The sequence below is a fragment of the Gavia stellata genome, chromosome 28, assembly GCF_030936135.1.
Source record: "Gavia stellata isolate bGavSte3 chromosome 28, bGavSte3.hap2, whole genome shotgun sequence".
Taxonomy (NCBI): Eukaryota; Metazoa; Chordata; class Aves; order Gaviiformes; family Gaviidae; genus Gavia; species Gavia stellata.
The window spans coordinates 6,844,384-6,865,247 of record NC_082621.1 but is presented as its reverse complement, the minus strand read 5'-3'; the positions used below and the strand labels follow the sequence as shown (position 1 = coordinate 6,865,247).

Genomic DNA, 20,864 nt, shown 5'->3' with positions numbered 1-20,864 from the left:
AGTCTAGGGACAGGTTCACTACTACATCACTTCTGATGTCCCAGCCTCAGTGTCTGTAGCCTGAGGGGAGTCTGGCTTGTCCCAGACACACAACCTTCTGCTGCCACATGAGTGTGTCACTGTGGCAGTGCTCCCTTTGCAAGGGCAGGGGATGGTCCCAGACCCTTGAGGAGATCACTAAGACAGGCAGGATCTTCTAACACTGCAGGATTTTTTTTCTTTCACTTGGAATATGGGAATTCTTGGAGGGGCTTCAGCAATGGGGACGTTCTCTAGTTTTTATATTATCCTTCACAGACAGACTTGAAACGTGGAGAGGCTCAATGTCTGGAAAGGCCATGACAGCTCCAACTCTGCTGTGGTTTCTCTCTGTCTTACAGTGAGAAAACAGCTGTCTGAGCCACTACCAAACCCTTGAGTTCACTAAAGCTGATGGGTGTGGCCAGTGACTGATTCATTGCCTTAACTGCAGGGTCTGAAGGACTTGCCTAGAATCATGTAGAGGGGCTGAGAGCTGGTGTCGCGAGTCCTGGTTCTCTGTGGTGTGTGTGCATGAGCGTGCTCATGTACATGTTCATCTGGCTGTGCTCATGTGTGCATTCACGTAGGCCTATGGTAATACCCGTGCAAACGTGCGTGTGCCCAAATGTTCTGTGTGTGTGTGTGTTTGGGCAATTGCATCCATGAGTGTGTATGTGTTTAACACATGCACGTGCCTTCATGCAGGAGGGCATGAGTATGTGTGACCGGTCTGCATATACGTAATTGTGTGGGCATAGGTGTGTGTAGATGTGTGCTTTTGTGTGTGTACTTCTGTGTAGAGGAGCATGCATGTATATCAGTATGCAAATGCATGTGTGCAGGAGCATGCATATGTGTAAGCAGGTCCGAATAACTGTGCGTACATGTTGGTATGGGGGGTGGCTGAGCATGTTGGTACGCACATGGGCTCCTTTGGAAATGTGTGTGCACACACCTCTTTACAAGTGCACACGTATGAGTTGCTCTTTGGGTGCGTGTAAGCTCACGTGTGTGGTTGTGCCCGTGTGTGTGTGACTCTGTGTGTGTACGGAAGGGGAAATTCAAATTGGAACTGCTCTGCAGTGGTCATTTGTGACCAAGGAATGATGTGCCACAGAGGGCAAGAAGGCCCAAATGCAGAAGGGGCTAAAGTGGCTGGCAGTAGGGATGCCAGAGACAGAAGGACTCCCTCTAAGGTAGTGCAGTTTCCCTTGGTGAGGAGATAAGAAAGAGCTGCAGCATTGTCTTGCAGCAATCCTGGAATGTGAATGCTCAGTGGCCACCTTTGGGCAGCAGAGCTGCTGCTGGGGGATAGACCCAATGCCAGGCTGAGGTGCCCCATGCAACTGCTCACAGGACTGGTGCTGGTGCCAGTGTATATAAGGAATTGGCTCCTGACACATCTTCCAGACTGCCCGTAGAACTGCTTATGGTGGTAGGACTCTGTCCAATACATTGATCATTTAGTGTTTGGGTTCCTTGTTGTATCTAAGGAAAAGCATGTGTTTAATTTGCCTCAAGGGGTACAATAAAAATTCCCCCCCAGCACATATATCTGTGAGTGTGCATATCTCTGTGTGCGTATAGCTGTGCATGTGTGTGCACCCATAAAGGTATGCCAAAGACCTTGCTAAAGTCAAGGTACATCACAGCCAGTGCCCCTCCCCTTCCCCACAGTGCCAGTCACATCCTCATAGAAAGCAATGAGGTTGGTGAGGCATGATTTGCCCTCATTAAACTCACGTGAGCTGCTCCCAATCCCCTTCTTGCCTTTCCTGAGTTTAGGAAAGGCTTTTGAGAGTATTTGCTCTGTCTTCTTTCCAGAGACTGAATAGAGGCTGTCTAGTCAGCTCCTTAAACACTCTTGGATGCATCCCAAGTGATCCCATAAACTTGTGTCTGTCCAAATAGTAGTAAGAGCTCCTTGGTTCTTCTTCTTCTCCTTTTGCTGCTAATAGGCTCACAGATACCTTTCTTGATTCCCTTCACCTCCCTTGCTACTTTCCACTCCACCTGTGCTATATTCTTCACATTGCAGAAGACCATCTTTGTGCTTTCCTGGGACTCTCTGCACTCCAGGCCATTTTCCCATGGCATCTTGCCAAGCAGGTAGGTCCCTGAAGAGACTGAGATCTGCTCTTCTGAAGTCCGGGGCAGTAGTCATCCTGTTTGTCTTGGTCAGTCCTCTGAGGATCTTAAGCTCTGCAGTCTCCTGGTCACGGCAGGCAAGGCTGCCCCTGAACTTTACATCATCCAATAGTTCTTCCTCATCTGTGTGTAGCAGGTCCAAGAGAGCCTCTCTCCTAGTCTGTTCATGGATTGCCTGCATCAAAAATTTGTCTTCCATATGCCCCAGGCATGTCCCAGTTTGCTTGTGCCCAGCCATTTTGGTCCTGCAGCAGACACTGTGGTGGTCAAAGTCACCCACGAGTACCAGGGCCTGTGACTGTGAGGATTTCCCCAGCTGCCTGAAGAAGGCGGCATCTGCTTCCTGTTCTTGAGCAGGAGGTGCATAGCACACTTGTAACTACACCACCACCTGTGCCATGGGGGAAGTGTGAGAGCCTCCCCTGCCATGCTGTCCCCCAGGCATACCTCTTCTACCCTTTTGCCAAGCCTGCTCTTCAGTCTATGGTAGATCTCCCCCTCCCTCCCTACTTTAAACTCCTCCTCCCTAGTTAAGCAGGCGTTCACAAAGACACACTTTCCTCCCCTTGACAAACAGCTTCCACTCCTGAGCAGCAGTCCTCACTCTTCCAAGAGGGCACGCTGGGGACAGAAGCCAAGGCTGCCAGTGCTGCCACACCCCCCCTCCTGCCATGCACACTGCCCAAATGAGCTCTTGATGGAGAGGGATTCTCTTCTGACTTCCGTGCCATGCTTTGCATCTCAGTCTTAGTAAATATAGGTAATTAAGGGGTTGTGAGTGAAATGGATCAAGATCCCTTCAGCAGATAGGTCCTTCCAGCCCTGTGGGACCAACTCAGATTCCAAAGACATCCTCGTGTAGAGGTTCTTTCAGCCCAGACTCACTGTGCTGGAGGGAAGGACCTCACAGAGCCATCTTTGTTCTCAGCAAAATACACATAATCGTAGAATCATAGAATCACATAGAATTGTTTGGGTTGGAAGGGTCCTTGAAAGACCATCTAGTCTAATCCCCCTGCTGTGGGCAGGGACATCTCTCACAACCAGATCAGGTTTCTCAAAAACCCATCTAACCTGACCTTGAACACTTCCCATGATGGGGTATCCACAATGTCTATGGGCAACCTCTTCCAGTGTCTCACCACCGTCATCGGAAAAACATTCTTCCTTATGTCAACCCTAAATCTACCCACTTTCAGTTTAAAGCCATTGCCCCTTGTCCTGCCACTACAGGCCCTGGTAAAACGTCTTTCTCTGCCTTTCTTATAAGCCCCCTTGAAGTATTGAAAGGCATCAAGAAGGCCTCCTCAGAGCCTTCTCCTCTCCAGGCTGGACAACCCCACCTCTCTCAGCCTTTCTTCATAGGAGAGGTGTTCCAGCCCTCTAAGCTTTTTCCTGGCCTTCCTCTGGACCTGCTCTGACAGACTCTACAGGCTCCTCCCACAGTCAGTGAAGGGACATCAGCTCACACATGGGACTTAGCCCATCCTAAAGCAAGACGTGCACGGCAAATCGGACGAATCATCTTTCTGGAGACACAACCCTGCAAATGACCAATGCTGGCCTCTGAACTCCCCAGCTAGCATAAGCTCACCGCAGGGCATGCATACCTGGTCACGTGTGCATGACTTGCTTCATAATGTGATCAGAAGTGAACCCACAGGCTGTGCTACCAGAGCCTACAAACACCTCTATCCCATGGCTAAGGCCCATATCCATGTCCACGGTACTCAGGGATGGACAGAGAGCAGGGAAAGGGCTTTTGTGGGGGTGAATGGGCTCAAGCTGGGCATGTCATCAGCTGCATCTCCCGCTCTCTCCGAGCGCAGATAAGTCTTCCCTCAGCCATGCTGAACCCTTGGACAAAGGACATGCAGAAGACAACTCCGTCAAGTCCAACACCTGCATGGTGGCCCTGGTCAGTGTAGACAGACTCTCTTTAGGTGTCTTGAGGCTTCTCAATTAACTCTAGGTCTAGATTTTTGTGTATGTGTATGTTTGTGTGAGTCATCTACGCCAGACATTTAGTCTAGCTTGAATGTCCTTTACTGGACTCCTCCAGCATGTGAGACGAGACCTGTGCCCACGCTGACATGTTTTGCTCCAGAAATGCTTGGGCCTCTCATCCTGTCACGGAAAAGCTGCCTTCAGCGGTGAATGTGCCTGGCATAAAGCAGGAAATGAGAAGACAGCAATTCAGGAAGCCAAAACTCAGCCCATAGCATTAGCTGGGATGTTTTGCATTTGAGATGAGCTCATCAGAAAATAATCACTTCCACAAGGGATGCCTCTGGCAGCCTGGGGCAGTAAAGGGCCATGATAAAAGCCAGCCCAGCTCCTTGCTCTCTCATCCACTTCTCTTGCCTCCTTCTCCTTGGGAGTCAGGTGAGTCTGAAGCCCCATCTACTTCTCTGCTGTCTCTAAAAGAAGGTCTCACTTCAGTGGACCTCTCAGCTGATTACAGGTTTGTTCTATGCCAGATCTTGGGGCTGCTTGTCATGGGAGAGGGAAGTGGGGAGAAGGTTAGACATGGAAAGAAGCTGGGACTGTACTGAGGTGGCTTCTGGACTCAGGGGCTAGGCAGTAGCTACATAGGAGCTAGTAGACCTTTTGGGGCCCTGGTATGACAAGGCCAAGAAGCCCTCATACGTCTCTGCACAGCCTCCACCTCCCGGCCTGCACATTCTTTGGTTCCCTCATGGTGTGGTGACAGGCTGCTCCTCATGCACGCCCATGTTTTCCTTCCTCCCTGCCCTCTCTCCCAGGTGCACCTCAGGCCCCAAGACATGTCCTGCTACGACCAGTGCCGGCCCTGCCAGCCCTGTGGCCCAACCCCACTGGCCAACAGCTGCAATGAGCCCTGTGTCAGGCAGTGCCAGAACTCCACCGTCGTCATCCAGCCCTCTCCCGTGGTGGTGACCCTGCCTGGTCCCATCCTCAGCTCCTTCCCGCAGAACACCGTTGTGGGATCCTCCACCTCCGCTGCTGTTGGCAGCATCCTCAGCTGTGACGGAGTGCCCATCACCTCTGGCTGCTGTGACCTCTCCTGCATCACTAGCCGCTACTGCAGCAGAAGGTACCACCCCTGCTAAAGATGCTGGCAACGGCCTCAGATAAGGACCCCCAGGAACTCAGAAAATGCTGCTTGACACAGGATCAAACTCTGTGCCATTATATTAGGAGCAGCTGACCATCTCTGGCTTGTCCTGCAAGGGCAGACTGGAAGGGGCCAGCCTGGGCCTTCTGAAAACATGGCCAATGTCTAACTTTCCTGTCTTCCAATCACCCTTTTTCTCTCTTTTCTTTGTATTCTTGTGCTCCCCTCAGAGCTTGCTGTGAGGACCCCAGAAACCAGCCTGGAGTCACCTGCTAGCCTGTCTCCTTCTGTGAGGCAGGTCAACAGGAAAAGGGGAACAGAGTCTTGGCTGCTCCTCCTCCTGCCTGCACTGGGGACCTTCACTTTTGGTGACTTCATTTCCCTCTTTTGACTCATTAAAAAATTGCTGCAACCCTGCCTGTGTCCCTTAGGTGGTCTTTCCATCTGCGCACTGACTGCTGAGGGAGAAAGACCTTGCTTTGGAAGGGCATTAGTTGGGGGCACAGGAGGACCCTTCATCACTCCTAGTGACATTGGAGGGTGGGACAAACTGCAGCAAGTCCTCTTTCAGGCGCTGCCTCTTGAAGCTGAGGAAGACATCCCTAGTTACTCCACAGCCAATGGCCATTAGTCCTTGCCTTGCTGCGTCTCTGCTCAGAAATAGCCCCCTGGCCCTGGAGCACATCATATGAACAGGAATCCTGACAACTGCTGTCTTCCAGAGAGGAACTGTGAGCATGTGGGAGGCCCCAGGGAGGTCAGCAATCCCACAAGCCCTTGGGGAAGAGTGGTGGTCTTGCTTTGGCTGGAACTGTGAATATGATGTGAGAATATGCGAGAGTATGTTGCCAAAGGATGGCTGGATTTGAGAATGGGTGAATCGTTTTGGGGATGGCCCACAGTCCCTACTCCACCTGCCCCTCCCCTCCATCACCCGATTTCGGGGCCATGGTCTGCATGCCTGGGCATAGGCAGCAGGGACCCTTTCCCCATGCAGCCCTATCACCCTTCAGCACAGCATCTGTACCCGCTCCAGCTGATTTGCAGGCACCAGGTACATTTTTTCCACATAGTCCACCTCTGCTTTACCAAAAGCCAAGCAGAAGAGCAAAACTTAAGTCCTCCACAAATTTGCTAAACGGGTATTTCCAGAGCACTTCCTGATACAGCGGTTGCCAGCAACTCTAACACCACAGAATATTCTCAGGCATAACAGACAGCAAGCAGCTGGCATTTGTCAGTCAGCAAGCAGTTGCAAGTGAGCCAGCTGCACAGCATCAGAGCAGGTGAAAGGGAGGTAGGATTTTCCCTGAGACACAGCAGCTTGATGAGCCCCAGACCCCAAATGCAGTGGAGAACCTGGCAGTGTCTCCCCATAACATTAAGGTAAGTGCAACCTGTGGGCAAGGGGAAGGGAAGGAAGAGAAAAGAATATTTCAGTTGCAAGGGACCTACAATGGTCATCTAGCCCAATCGCCTGACCACTTCAGGGCTGACCAAAAGTTAAAGCAAGTTATTAAGGGCTTTGTCCAAATGCCTCTTAAACACTGACAGCCATGGGACAACGACCACCTCTCTAGGAAGCCTGTTCCAGTGTTTGACCACTCTCTTGGTAAAGAAGTGCTTCCTAATGTCAAATTTGAACCTCCCATGATGCAGCTTTGAACCATTCCCATGTGTCCGGTCACTGGATACCAGGGAGTAGTGATCGGCACCTCGTGCTCCACTTCCCCTCCTTAGGAAGCTGTAGAGAGCAATGAGGTTGCCCCTCATCCTCCTTTTGCCAAACTAGACAAACCCAGTGTCCTTAGCTGCTCCTTATAGGACATACCTTCCAGCCCTCTCACCAGCTTTGGTGCCCTCCTCTGGATGCATTCAAGTACCTTCACGTTCTTATTAAATTGTGAGGCCCAGCACTGCACACAGTATTCAAGATGAGGCCACACCAGCACTAAATACAGCAGGATAATCACCGCTCTTGACTGGTGCTTATACTGTTCTTGACACACCCCAGGATGCGGTTCGCCCTCTTGGGTGCCAGGACACCCTGCTGACTCCTATTGAGCCTACTGTCAACTAGCACCCACAGATCCCTTTCTGCAGGGCTGCTCTCCAGCCACTCCTCTCCCAGGTTATACTTGTGTCCGGTGTTAGTCCATCCAACATGCAATATCTGTCATTTGGTCTTATTACATTTCATGCCATTGATGATTGCCCGGTGTTCCAAACTATCTAGATCCCTCTGCAAGGCCTCTTGTCCCTCAACAGACTCAGCAGCACCTCCCACTCTGGTATCATCAGCAAAATTGCTCATGGTGCCTTCAACTCCTGCTTCCAGATCAGTGATAAAATTATTGAACAGACCTGGCCCTAGAATTGAGCCCTGAGGAACACAGCTGTTGACCGGTCACCAGCCAGAAGTAGCCTCATTTACTACAACCCTTTGAGCCCTGCCCTTTAGCCAGTTCTTCACCCAGCGCACCGTGTACCTGCTCATCCAACAGTTGGACAACTTGTCCAGAAGGATGCTGTGAGGGACACTATCAAAAGCCTGACTAAAATCCAGAAAACCTAGATCCACCACCTTCCCTTCATCCACTAGGTGGGTGACCTTATCATAGAAGGCTATCAAATTAGTTCAACAGCACTTTCCCTTTGTGAGATCATGTTGTCTGTGCCTGACGATTGCATTGTTCTTTAAATGCCTTTCAGTAGCACCCAGTATGATCTTCTCCATAATTTTTGCAGGAACTGAGGTGAGACTAACTGGTCTGTAGCTTCCTGGGTCTTCCCTCATGCCCTTCTTGTAAACTGGAATAACATTGGCTAGCTTCCAGTCAGCAGGGACCTCCCAGACTCCATAGACCTTTGGCAGATGATCGAGAGGGGTCCTGCTGTAACATCCGCCAGCTGATGCAGTACTCGGGCATGAACCCCATCTGGCCCCATGGACTTATGAACATTCAGCTGATACAACTGATACTGGGCAGCCCAAGGTCTGCCAGTATTATTAAAGAATGAGGCAAAAAAAGCACTGAATGCCTCCGCTATTTCTTCATCCCTATTAGTCAGGTGACCATCTTCGTCAAGTATCAGTCCAATGTTTTCTTTAGACCTCCTCTTGCTATTAACACTCTTCAAAAAGCCTTTCTTGTTGTCTGACACAATACTGGCCGATTTCAACTCTAATTGAGCTTTGGCCTTTCCTGTCATCTCCCTGCATATGCAAACGACAGCTCTGTAATCTTCCTGCGAAGCCTGACCTTCCTTCCAGAGACCGTACAATTTCTTTTTCCTCTTGAGTTCCAAGAGGAGTTTCCTGTTCAGCCACACCGGTTATCTGCCCCACTTGCTTAACTTGAGACACAATGGAATGCCTGCTCCTGTGCTTTTAGAAGGTGGTTCTTCAAAACTGAACACCACTCGTGGATTCCCAAGCCATCCAAGGCAGATTCCCAGGGACAATCCCAGGATGGAAGCTGGTGACTACTGGCACCAAGCGGAAGGCTCCTGCCCCACCTAAGGGCTTACTACTCCAAAACAGGTTCACTGCCCTCAAAGTTAAAGAGGAACCAGATGTGCCTTGAAGAAAAGGATGTGGCCCACCTGACCCTAAACCACGCACGGCCACCAGGAAGAAGCATTGAGTGATCCTTGTGCGTGACTCTCTGCTGCAGGGGACAGAGGTACCGATCTGCCAACCTGGCCTATCATCTAGAGAGGTTTGCTGCCTGCCATGGGCCTGGATCCCAGATGTTGTGGAGGGACTGCTAAAGCTCACTTTTCTCTCTGACTACTACCCCCCACAGTTATTCCTTGTGGGCACAAATGATACTGCCAGGGGAAACCTGGACAATACCAAAAGTGATTACAGAGCTCTGCAGGAGGGTAGTCAAGGGCATGGGGCCCCAGGGGCTGTTGTCCTCAGCAGTGGTGGTGAGGGGAAAGGGTGTGAGAAGGAGGACACTGATAATGCAGGTCAACAATTGGCTGTGGAAGTGGAGCTGGCGACAGGGGTTTAGGTCCTACAACCATGGGACTGTTTGCCAATCAGTGACTGCTCAGGAGAGGTGGGATCCACCTCACCGGGTGGGGCAAAGTTACCTTTGTCAGTAGTATGGCTGACCTGGTAAGGAGGGCTTCCAATAAGGAATGACGGGAGAGTAACCTGCAGCCCTGTGAGGAAGTGATGGACACAGTTGATGAGCAAAGGGCCTGGGGTGATGTGCCAGGAAGGGATCACCAGAACAAGAAAACAGGGCTGAAGTGGGGTCACCTCTAGCAGTTGCGTGTAAGCAGGGAAGTGCCTACAAGGCCTCACTGTGGAGAAGTCCCCAAAACCCTTTCTAGGAAGTCAACACGCTGGGGTGCCTCAGTCAAGTGCCTGTACACTAATGCACGCAGTATGGGGAATAAAGACGAGGAGTTAGAGATCTGTGTGCCGTTGCAGGGCTACAGTCACGTTGGGGTCACGGAGACAGGGTGGGATGGCTCCCGTGTCCGGAGTGTTGCAATGGAGGGATACAGGCCCTTTTTGAAGGACAGGCTGGGAAGACGAGGAGTGGGACTTCCCCTTCTGTGAGGGAGCAGTTGAATTGCACGGAGCTCTGCCTGGGGATGGGTGATGTACCAACGGAGAGCTTTTGTGTAAGCATTACAGAGAAGAAAGGTAATGGTGACATTGTAGTGGGTGTCTGCTACAGGCCACCTGACCAGGAAGAACCAGCGGATGAGGCCTTCTAGAGGCAGATAGGAGCAGCCTCACATTCACAGGACTTGGTCCTCATGGGGAACATCAACCACCCCAATATCTGCTGGAGGGACAACACTGCAGGACATAAGCAAGCCAGGAGGTTCCTGGAGTGCATGGATGACAACTTCATCACCCGAGTGATAGAGGATCTGATGTGAACAGGTCTTCTACTGGACCTCATATGCACCAAGCAGGAAGAGCTTGTTGGTGATGTGCAGATCAAAGGCAGCCTGGGCTGCAGTGACCACGAAATGGTGGAGTTCAGGATCCTGAGAAGAGCAAGGAGGCTAACTACAAGCTCACAACCCTGGACTGTAGGAGAGCACACTTCCTTCTCTTTAAATGGCTGCTTGGAAGAGTGCCCTGAGATATGGCCCTAGAGGCCAGAGGGGCCCAGGAAAGCTGTTTAATATCCAAGGGCCACCTCCTCCAAGCTCAAGAGCAGTCCATCCCAATGAGCAGAAAGTCAGGCAAGCATGCCAGGAGGCCTGCATGGATGAACAAGGAGATCCTGGCAAAACCAAAACACACGAAGGAAGCGTACAAGAGGTGGAAGCACGGACGGGTGAAGTGGAGTACAGAGACACTCTCTAAGCATGCAGGGATGAGGTTAGGAAAGCCAAAGCGCCACTGGAACTGAATCTGGCAATGGATGTCAAAGGCAACAAGAAGGGCTTCTGCAAGGACACAGGTAACAAAAGGAAGGCTGGGGGAAATGTGGTCCCACAGCTGAATGATTGGGCCTTCTCTGCTGCTGCACAGCCTGACAACACAGGACATGGAAAGGGTGAGGCACTGAATGCTGCCTTTGCCTCAGTCTAGAAGAGCAAGATCAATCTTTAGGAAACCCAGGTCCTTGAAACCAGGGAGGAAGTCTAGAGCAAGGGAGATGTACTCTTGCAGGGAGAGGATCAGGTTGGCAACACTTAAGCAAACTGGAGACCTCCCTCAAAATTTTTACATCTTGTAAGCAATGGTAACTCAGGTGTTTTGCAAGGCAAAAGTCTTCCCCTGATTATCTGTGTACCATGCCAAGAAGTGATTTTTCTCTTCAGGCATCATGCTGTCCACCCCATAATTTCCCAGTGGTAGAAGAGGGCTGACATAAACTTTGATTTTCAGCAGTGTTGAAAAATGGGGGAAAATAGCCTTTGCAGTCCTCAATACCCGAAGTTTGGGGACGGTTGCTTAGTTTCATGAGTAAAAGATGAGGAGTCTATGAAACCCAGCAGTGCAGTCCACCTGCACCCTACAAGTAATCGATGGAGTGACCGTGTTGGGAGGGAGCGAAAGAGAAGGACACGGCGTGTCCTCAGAGAAAGAAGCCTTTGGGTGACCATGCAAGGATTGCAGGGCTCCTTCCTGTCAACATGGCCGCAGGCAACCCACCAGTTTGCCCGAGGTCAACACCCCTTGCCTGTACTGCACCCATCCGGCACTTGAGCTGAGGCTTCTGCTGCACTGACACATTCCTGCCCCAGAAATCCTGGGGCCTCTCAATCCCAGCACTCAGAAGAAGCCTCCATGAAGGAATGGGTATGGCATAAGCCAGGAAATGAAAAGGTGGCATCGGGAAAACAACCACTCAGCACATGTCATTAGCTGGGATGTTTTCCGTTCATCATGAGCACCTTAGAAAATTGCCACTTCCATAGAAGCTACCTCTGGGCCTGGGGCAGTTCAGGGTCATCATAAAAGCCAGCCCAACTCCTCGCTGCCTCATTCACTTCTCTCACCTCCTCCTTGGGAACCAGGTGAGTATGAAGCCCTCTCCCCATGCCCTTTTTCTGCTTTTGTGTGTTCCTCCATCCTATGCTGGGTCGTGGTAGTGCTTGAGAGGGGGAAGAAGGGTGAAAACCTGACTCAGAGAGTGTCCGGAACTTGGCTGAGGGGGCTTTCTTTAAAGAGGTAATCAGCAGCCTCGTTGAGCCTGGCAACACTTTGCAGTAGTGTGTCAGGATGAGGCCAAGAAACCCTTTTGCCTCTCTGCCCAGGTTCTACCTCCTGGCTCAGCAGGTGCCTTTCTAACACTAATGGCCAGGTGACAGACTTGTGGTGGGCTGCTGCTCACATGTCCCTGTGCTGTGATTCCTCCCAACCCTCTCTCCCAGGTGCACCTCCAGCCTCAAGACATGTCCTGCTACGACCAGTGCCTGCCATGCCGGCCCTGTGGCCCGACCCCACTGGCCAACAGCTGCAATGAGCCCTGTGTCAGGCAGTGCCAGAACTCCACTGTCGTCATTGAACCCCCTCCCGTGGTGGTGGCCCTGCCTGGCCCCATCCTCAGCTCCTTTCCACAGAACACCATTGTAGGATCCTCCACCTCCGCTGCTGTTGGCAGCATCCTCAGCTGTGATGGAGTGCCCATCACCTCTGGCTGCTGTGACCTCTCTGGCATTTCCAGCCGCTACTGTGGCAGAAGGTGTCCCCCCTGCTAAAGCCACTGGTGGCAGCCCAGACAAGGATCCCCAGGAATCTAGAAGCTAATACTGGACTGAGGACAGAGCTGCTGGCCATGGATTTCAGAGAAGCTGAGCATTCAGTGCTGCCCTTTCAAAGGAGGGCTGCTGAGGCTCTCTGAAAACATGGCCAAAGTCTAACTACCTTGCCTTCCACTTTATCCCATCTCTTTCTTGCCCTAAGAACCCCAGAGCCAACCTGAGGCATCTGCTGGCCCCCTCCCTCCATGGGGCAGGCAGCTGGATGCCCAGTGGGATCTGCACCATGGGTGATGGGCAGACTTTCTGCAGCTGCTGGTGCTCTCCCTGCACTGGCCGCCTCCTCTACAGGTGAACTCGTTTCCCACCTCAGAGTCATTAAAGTTTTCTGCATCCCAGCTTCTGCCTCCACATAATCCTTTCCTTGGTGGACATTGTCTCATATTGTCAACAAAGAAAGGCATTGCCATGGGTGGTGGGGCGTAAGGTGGGAGTGCAGGTGAACCCTGGGCCTCAGAGCATGTCCTGCAGAAGGGAAGCGTGACCACTGCTGTCCCCTAGAGAGGAGCCAAGTGATGTTGGAGGCTCTGAGAGGTCAGCAGCTCACAAGCTTGTGCTGAAGGGACTTCCTCGTGCTTTGGACAGCCCTGTTCTGGGAAAAGAGGCTCCATCAGAAGTTGGATGGAATGGTCTTGCATGGGAAGGAGCTGAGCATGGGGCCAGGAAGGGTCACCACCATGGGAGGGAGCTCGATGCCAACAGTGGAATTATGGCATTGCCTGGCACAGGGCTCATTGCAGCTGTTAGCCAGCGGGGTCAGGCCACAGGGCTGGCATGGCAGGCATGGCAGGCACTGGTCATAGCAGGACATGTCTTGAGGCTGGAGGTGCACCTGGGAGAGAGGGTTGGGAGGAATCAGAGCACAGGGACATGTGAGGAGCAGCCAGCCATGAGTCTGTCACCTGGCCATGAGTGTTTCAAAGGCACCTGCTGAGCCAGGAGGTAGAAACTGGGCAGAGGCAAAAGGGTTTCTTGGCCTCGTCCTGACACAGTACTCCACAGGATGCCCAGGTGGGAGTGATGTGAGGAAAAGCCTTCAAAACAGCCCCAGACCTTCTCCCCCTCATCCTCCTACTCATCCCCAGAATGAGGGGGCATGGCCTGCACCCAACGGCAAGGGTAGCAAGGGCAGGTGTCGTGGTTTAAGCCCAGCCGGACTAATCACCACACAGCTGCTCACTCACTCCCCTTCCTCAGCTGGACAGGAGAGAGAAAATATGAAGAAAAGGCTCGTAGGTCGAGATAAGGACATAGGGAGATCACTCACCAATTACCATCATGGGCAAAACAGACTTGACTTGGGGAAATTAGTTTAATTTATTACCAATCAAAATCAGAGTAGGATAATGAGAAGTAAAACCAAATCTTTAAAAAACAACACCTTCCCCCCACCCCTCCCTTCTTCCCGGGCTCAACTTCACTCTGGAACCTCTTCCCCCTCTGAGCGGCGCAGGGGGATGGGGAATGGGGGTTGCGGTCAGTTCATCACACGTTGTTTCTGCCGCTCCTTCCTCCTCACACTCTTCCCCTGCTCCAGCGTGGGGTCCCTCCCACAGGAGACAGTCCTCCACGAACTTCTCCAACGTGGGTTCTTCCCACGGGCTGCAGTTCTTCACGAACTGCTCCAGCATGGGTCCGTTCCACGGGGTGCAGTCCTTCAGGAACAGACTGCTCCAGCGTGGGTCCCCCGCGGGATCGCAAGTCCTGCCAGCAAACCTGCTCCAGCGTGGGCTCCTCTCTCCACGGCTCCACAGGTCCTGCCAGGAGCCTGCTCCAGCATGGGCTTCCCACAGGATCACAGCCTCCTTCGGGCATCCACCTGCTCCAGCGTGGGGTCCTCCACGGGCTGCAGGTGGATATCTGCTCCACCGTGGACCTCCATGGGCTGCAGGGGGACAACCTGCTTCACCATGGTCTTCACCACGGGCTGCAGGGGAATCTCTGCTCCGGCGCCTGGAGCCTCTCCTCCCCCTCCTTCTTCACTGACCTTGGTGTCTGCAGAGTTGTTTCTCTCACATATTCTCACTCCTCTCTTCTCCGGCTGCCTCTTCCTGGTTTTTCAGCCCTTCTTAAATATGTTATCACAGAGGCGCTACCACTGTTGCTGATTAGCTCAGCCTTAGCCAGTGGCAGATCCGTCTTGGAGTCGGCTGGCATTGGCTCTATCAGACATAGGAGAAGCTTCTAGCAGCTTCTCGCAGAAGCCACCCCTGTAGCCCCCCCTGCTACCAAAGCGCTGCCACGCAAACCCAATACAGCAGGTCACCTGTACAACCTCCACCCCCCAAAACAGTTCCCTGCACAGCCCAGCAGTTACACAGCTGTGCAGGGCTAAGGTGACTCACAGGCTGATGTTGAATTCAGCCTGGCCAGACCACGCACCAGGGCCCTCACACACTCCCAGTTCCCATCAGACAGGACACCCAAAGGACAGCAGCCAGTGCCGATGCCCCAACGGCTGCTCTGTGGTGCCTGGCCTTCCCCCAGGCATGAAGCAGCTTTCCCCAAGGCCAGCTCTTCTCCTGGCAGGGCCTGTTGCCCACCTCTGCCTCGTGGTCTGCTCCCCCATTAAGATCTTGGATAGACTTGTACAGCCTGGTCCCACTGCAGAGGAAATGAGGCAGGGTCGAGAAAAGTCCATGAGGTAGGACATGAGGAGGGCTCCAAGGACCAGCAGAGTGCACTGAGGAGGACAGGTCCTCCAGATCTCAGCACATGGCCATGCACCCACTGGAGGGGTCACAGAGTAGTTCTGAGTATTTTCCAAAATTGCTGTCATCATGTGATTCCAGGAAGGAGTATTGCCAGATGGCATGTTAGTTATGTTTCTCATCTTACTTTGAACTGTGACCTCTGAGGGACACATCCTGGAGCAGGTACTCGAAGAGACAGGCCTGCAGGAAACCCTGAAGAAGCAATGTGCGGCAGGAAAAACCAGAAAGCAAAGAGCAGCAGCAAGGAACCATTGCACAAATGGCACCAACCTACTGCATTGCCTATTGCCACACCAGAGCCATTGGGCAGAATAACCACAAAACCCAGGGAAGAGCTGAGGGCCTCTTCCCCAAGATCAGCCTTGCACAGAGATGCCCTCCCTACCCTGGGCTGTTGCACAGCCCAGGAAGCTCCCTGCACCAGGCTGTCTGGCACAGCACAGAGGTACAAGGCACTGTCAGAGACCTTGACTTCCTCCAGTGCAGGAAGCTGTGATTCCCTGTGGTGTTCAGCAATGTGGTGAGACGGCCACTCCGCTCAGATGCTGCGTGATATGATACCAGCTGTGGGGCCTGTCTTTACTTCTGCTGATACTACAAGACGGCATGAAAGCTGGAGGTCTGGTATGTGCAGCATCTTTGGAAGGTGTGGGGCCTGTCTTTACTTCTGCTGATACTACAAGACGGCATGAAACCTGGAGGTCTGGTATGTGCAGGTTGTTTGGAAGGTGTCTTTCTCCTCTACCGTGACTTGGCCTTCTTGCTGGGTGATGGTGGTCTGTCCCATGGTGCCTGGAAGAAAGCAAGAGTCAGCGACTGAGCAGGGAAAGGCTCTGAGATGCAAAACAAGAGGGGATGAAAAGTGTTGGAGGAGAAGGCTCCCTGTACCTCGCTCTGCCACAAGAGCCCCATGAATAGGCTTGCACCTGGGGACCAATCTCTGACCCGTCCTGCTGCGCATCATCTTGGGAGTCTCTCTTTCCTTGATACCTGTGTCTTCTCTCTCTCCATCCTCAAGCCCTTAGCTGGGTTGGCCTCTCCTGGCTCCTGCATGCTTTCTAGCCCCAAGCTCCTGTCAGCATATCCCAAGTCTGCAGCTCTCACATACATAATGGTCAAGAGCAGGTCTCATTAGATCAGGCTTGTCAGGGATGTGATCATCAAGTCTTGAAAATTTCCAAGGCCAGCGCCTGCTCAACATATGGGGACAGTGCATTCCAGTACTTGTGAAGTTTCAGGGTCAAAAAAAAGTGAAAAGTAAAAAGAGATTCCTATATCTAAATAGAATTTCCCAGGTTCCAAATTGTCTATGTTGCCTCTCATCCTACTACGGTGCAATTTGTGAAGAGCCTGTATCCATCTTTTCCACATCCTCGGAGCACGCAGTTGTAGACACCCATAAGGTCTCCCTTGACCCTTCTTTTACTAAGGGCATGTTCCCTCAGGCTCTGAGTGTGTCATGTCCTCAAGCCTCCTGAGTGCCTTGGGGGTGTCCGCTAGACTCACTCGCACATATCAGTGCCTTTCCTGCATACCAAGGAGCCCCAAACTGAACACAGGACCCCAGGCATGCTCTCAGGAGTGCCAAAGAGAGGAGAAGGAGCACTTCCCTGGGCGTGCTGGCTACACTTTTGCTAAAACATCTCAGAAGGCACTAGGTCTGCTTTGCCACAAGGCCACGCTGCTGACTCACCTTCAGCCATTTGTCACCAGGCATCGCCTGCCTTCCCAGGTGCCTACAGCATGGTCCAAGCTACATCAAGAAGCTGAAAGGTGCCTGTCTCCAGAGGAACCATTTGCTCTTGACTCAGGCCTTTGGAGAAAAATCCTCTTTTGTTGTGCCCTACCTGGATGGTCACTTCTGGTGGGAACTGCAGCACAAACTCCTTCTGCACGTGATGTGTAAAGCCAGAAAGGTATTTCAATTTTGTCTGCCTCCATATCCATCTATCACATCATCAGCTTTCTCACTGGGCTCGTTCTCCCTCTCACTTTCTATCAGCTACCAAAGGCTGATCCATTTATCTGCACAGTCTGCTATTGCAGGCTCAAGGTTCAGCCAACTGCTAGGTGCAAGGCAAGAAAGGCATTTTCCCTCCTTGGGTTAATTTGACCAGGAAATAAATCACAGGAGCATCACGTCTCCTGCCAAGAGCCGTTCTCTCCAACAATGACCATCAGTGGATGCTGAGGGAAGCACAGGAGCAAGACAAGCAGGTCGGCTACTTCGGCTGAGTATCCACTCAGTCCCTGAGCCTGGACTTGGCTGAAAAAGTCACACCCATATGTGTCTCAACAGCTTTCCTCACTGGCACACAGGCTGGGGACACACAGACCCAGCCTAAGCACAGCCCACAGCATGATGTTGCCTTCTGCTTTACAGACAGGTTTCTTCCATCCCTTCAGGTACCCACATGGAGAAGCCCTGGCTGCTTCTGCTGCCCTGGGAGCAAGGAGGACACCACCACTGAGGCAAACGTGCTGCCTGGCCAGTTGGAAGCCCATCCAAGGAATGCCTGGAGAAGGGATCCTTTGCCAGTTCAAAGACAAGGGCTGCTGCTCTTGCAGAATCCACGTTTCCCTCTCTGCTTCTGAAGGCTGAGAATATGGACTTTGAACTGCTGAGTGAGCTACTAAAGCCATCCAGGCTTCCCTGGAGACCAGCTGGACAGAAAACTCTCCTGTCAGGGGACGGCTTTCAGCTTCAGCAAACCTCAGACCTTCAAGCCCTTTCAGGTAACATAGAAATTCTCTTTCTGACTACCTATGGATAAAGTTGGAAGGTTTCAGTCGTGTCTACGTCATTGTCTCATGTGTGTGTTGAGCTCAAACTCCTGACTCTGCAGGATGGCTTCCAAGTACTGGAAGAGATGCTCTGGGAGGAAATGATGGAGAAGCTTGGAAGAATCCTGATGCAGATTCCGATGCCAGTGCTTGATGTCGATGCCAGTGCTGATACTGATTACAATGCCTGACAGCAGGGGAACTGTCCCGGGGCCCGTTTGCAGATGACACCAAGCTGAGAGGCACAGCTGGTACTCTTGAGGGAAGGGATGCCCTCCAGAGGGACCTTGACAGGCTGGGGGAGTGGACCCATATGAACCTCAGGAAGTCCAACAAGACCAAGTGCAAGCTCCTGCACCTGGGTTGGGGCAAACTCCAGTATCAATACAGCTTGAGGGATGAATTGATTGAGAACAGCCCTGCAGAGAAGGACTTGGGGATACTGGTGGTTGAAAAATGGGACATGAGCCAGAAATGTGTGCTTGCAGCCTGGAAAGCCAACTGAGCCCTGAGCTGCATCAAAAGAAGTGTAGCCAGTGGGTCTACTCTCCTCTGGGGACACCTCACCTGGAGTACTGCATCCAGCTCAGGGGTCCCCAGTAAAGAAAGAGATGGACCTCTCAGAGCAGGACCTCCAGGGGAGGGCCATGAAAATGATCCGAGGCCTGGAACACCTGTCTTATGAAGAAAGGCTGAGAGAGTTGGGGATGTTCAGCCAGAGAGGCTGAAGAGAAGGCTCCAGGGAGACCTCATTGTGGTCTTTCAATATATTAAAGGGGCTTATGACAAAGATGGAGAAAGACATTTTGCCAGGGCCTGTAGTGACAGGACAAGGAGTAACAGGCCATCAGAGCAGCAACTGCCAAGCTCACCAGCCAGTGATGGAAAATCCTGACACAGGCACGCTTTTTAAATGCATGGAACACATGTATTATGGCTGCCCTGTGAATAACAATGGCAGCAGCTGGTTTAGCCTAAGCAATGCTGCAGCTGCTTTCTGAGATTTCCAACAAACATCCGGCTGGCACCTTGCTTCCTGATGCTGCACTTGCAGAGCACAGCTAGGAGCTGGACTCCTTCCAAGGGAGGCAGGTCACAGTTGGGGGGACCTGAATAACAGCCTGCCAGGCCAGGTGAGGACCCTTGGAATATTCCAGCCCTGCTGGGAGACTCTCAGGACAGAAGGCCTGTTCTCCTGGTGCCTGTGCAGTGCTGGGCACTCCCTCCTGCCAAAACTCCTGTAGCTCTGGATACAGCTCGAGTGGGAAAAGCAGGTGAGGATACATGAGGGCTTGGCTCAGGAAGTTTGAAATCTCCTCCCAATGCCACCTTCTAATTAATATTAGTTTGCCTTTTGAAGAGAGGGTATACATCTGAAGGCAACTTCATCAGGCCACCTTCCTGACCAGAGGTGTCCCAGCCTCAGCATTTGCAGCTGCAGGCCATCTGGCTCACCCCAGACACACAGCCCTTTGCTGTTATGTGAGCATGTCAGGGCAGAACTTCTCCCTGCATTGAAGCTGGAACTGGTCCCAGACCTCCACAAACACCCTATGGCGATCACCAGGGATGGGCTTGATCTTATCAGGCTTTGGGATTATTTTGACTTCTAAAGTGGGGAACCCCTGGAGCTGCAGCAATAGGGATTGTCTCTAGCTTTGACTTTGTCTCTCATATGCACCCTTTGCATGACAACAGGCTGAATGTCCAAACAAGACACTGCAGCTTGGACTCAGAAACACTTTCTCTCTTTCCTGCAATGAGAACAGAGTTGATTGAACTACTTCTGGCCAATCCACAAAAGCCCAAAAGCCCTCTGCTGTCATTCAATCCAACAGGGATGGCTGGTGCCTGATTGACCTTCTTAGCAGTGGGCTTTCAAGGACTTGCCTCAAGTTGTCAGGGGCACAGAGGCAGAAAGCTGGCTAGTGGAGTCCTGGTTCTCAGAGTGTGTGGAGAGAGGCTGTGTTTCCTCATGTGCATATGCATCTGTCTGTGCCTGTGAGCGTATTTGTTGCTGTGTGGTTGCATTTGTATGTTCATTTGCAAATGCACATGTGAGGGTGAGTGTCTGCCAGTGTATGTGTGAACAAGTGCATTTCTGTGTGTGTCTGTGCATGTGTTTGTGTACACGCACGTTTTTTGCAGCTGAGCAAGTAAGTGTGTGTGGTGTGAGTGTATGTGTGTGGGCATATGTGTGTGAGCATATGTGTGTGCAGATGTGCATGTATATGTCTGTGTGCGTGTACATGGCCGTGCATATATATACACATCTACACACAGGTGTGAGTGTCCAAGTGCATATGAGTACATATGTGAACATTTATGTGATGACATGTCCTGGGTGGTTCATGTGTGTGCATCCATAGGGCTTCCTGTGTAACCGGGTGTGCATGCATGTGTGTTTTCATGTGTGTTCACAGGTGAGGAAACGTCCGTGTTTGTGCAGGCACACGTGTGTGTTTCCGCTGCTATATGTGCACGAGGGCTGATGTGCATTTGTGCACATGCATGCTTGTGACCGCACGCACCGGTGCGTCCTCAGGCGTGGACATGTGTGTGCACCCTGTGTGTGGATGTGAGCACTTTTTCACGTGCATCTGTGTGTATGTGGCTGTGCAATTCCTTCCATTCACTTGTGATGTCAAAGAGAGAGATCAAAATGAGGAGTCTAACTGAAACCTGCAGTGAAAGTCTGGGCTGGCTCAGCCGTCCCACAGGGGCAAGTTGCGGTGAATGTCCATGTTTGCCCTGGACGGCTGCACCATCCCTACTGGAAGTTATCTGGGAGGCAGCAGAGAGAAGCAAAAGAAGGAGAGGTGGGAAAATGCTATAAGCCCTCTGTCAGC

At 52.0% G+C, this 20,864-nt stretch overlaps 2 protein-coding genes and 1 gene segment (V, D, J or C); 2 read left to right on the top strand and 1 right to left on the bottom strand.

Annotated features, from left to right (window-relative positions):
• The first annotated feature begins 3,279 nt into the window (after positions 1–3,279).
• LOC132319402 (feather keratin Cos2-3-like) lies at positions 3,280–5,261 on the top strand. Its single transcript, XM_059830208.1, has 3 exons — positions 3,280–3,341; positions 4,482–4,554; positions 4,935–5,261. The coding sequence occupies exons 1-3, from the start codon at positions 3,280–3,282 to the stop codon at positions 5,259–5,261; spliced, it is 462 nt and encodes a 153-aa protein (XP_059686191.1).
• Positions 5,262–11,543: 6,282 nt separating this feature from the next.
• Positions 11,544–12,457, top strand: LOC132319401 (feather keratin Cos2-3-like). The gene is made up of 3 exons (XM_059830207.1): positions 11,544–11,555; positions 11,675–11,773; positions 12,131–12,457. Exons 1-3 carry the CDS (start codon positions 11,544–11,546, stop codon positions 12,455–12,457), a joined length of 438 nt encoding a protein of 145 aa, XP_059686190.1.
• Positions 12,458–13,273: 816 nt separating this feature from the next.
• On the bottom strand, positions 13,274–16,934 carry LOC132319400 (T cell receptor alpha variable 1-1-like). The segment is given in 5 exon segments: positions 13,274–13,349; positions 15,356–15,423; positions 15,617–15,844; positions 15,927–16,023; positions 16,925–16,934. Coding segments are annotated over 5 exon segments (479 nt in total).
• Between the last annotated feature and the right edge of the window lie 3,930 nt (positions 16,935–20,864).

Coding starts and splice junctions, on each gene's coding strand:
- LOC132319402 (XM_059830208.1), top strand. CDS start 3,280: ATGTCTATGGGCAACCTCTTCCAGTGTCTCACCACCGTCATCGGAAAA. Junction 3,342..4,481: donor GGAAAAACATTCTTCCTTAT/GTCAACCCTAAA, acceptor GGGGCAGTAAAG/GGCCATGATAAAAGCCAGCC. Junction 4,555..4,934: donor TCCTTCTCCTTGGGAGTCAG/GTGAGTCTGAAG, acceptor CCTCTCTCCCAG/GTGCACCTCAGGCCCCAAGA.
- LOC132319401 (XM_059830207.1), top strand. Junction 11,774..12,130: donor ACCTCCTCCTTGGGAACCAG/GTGAGTATGAAG, acceptor CCTCTCTCCCAG/GTGCACCTCCAGCCTCAAGA.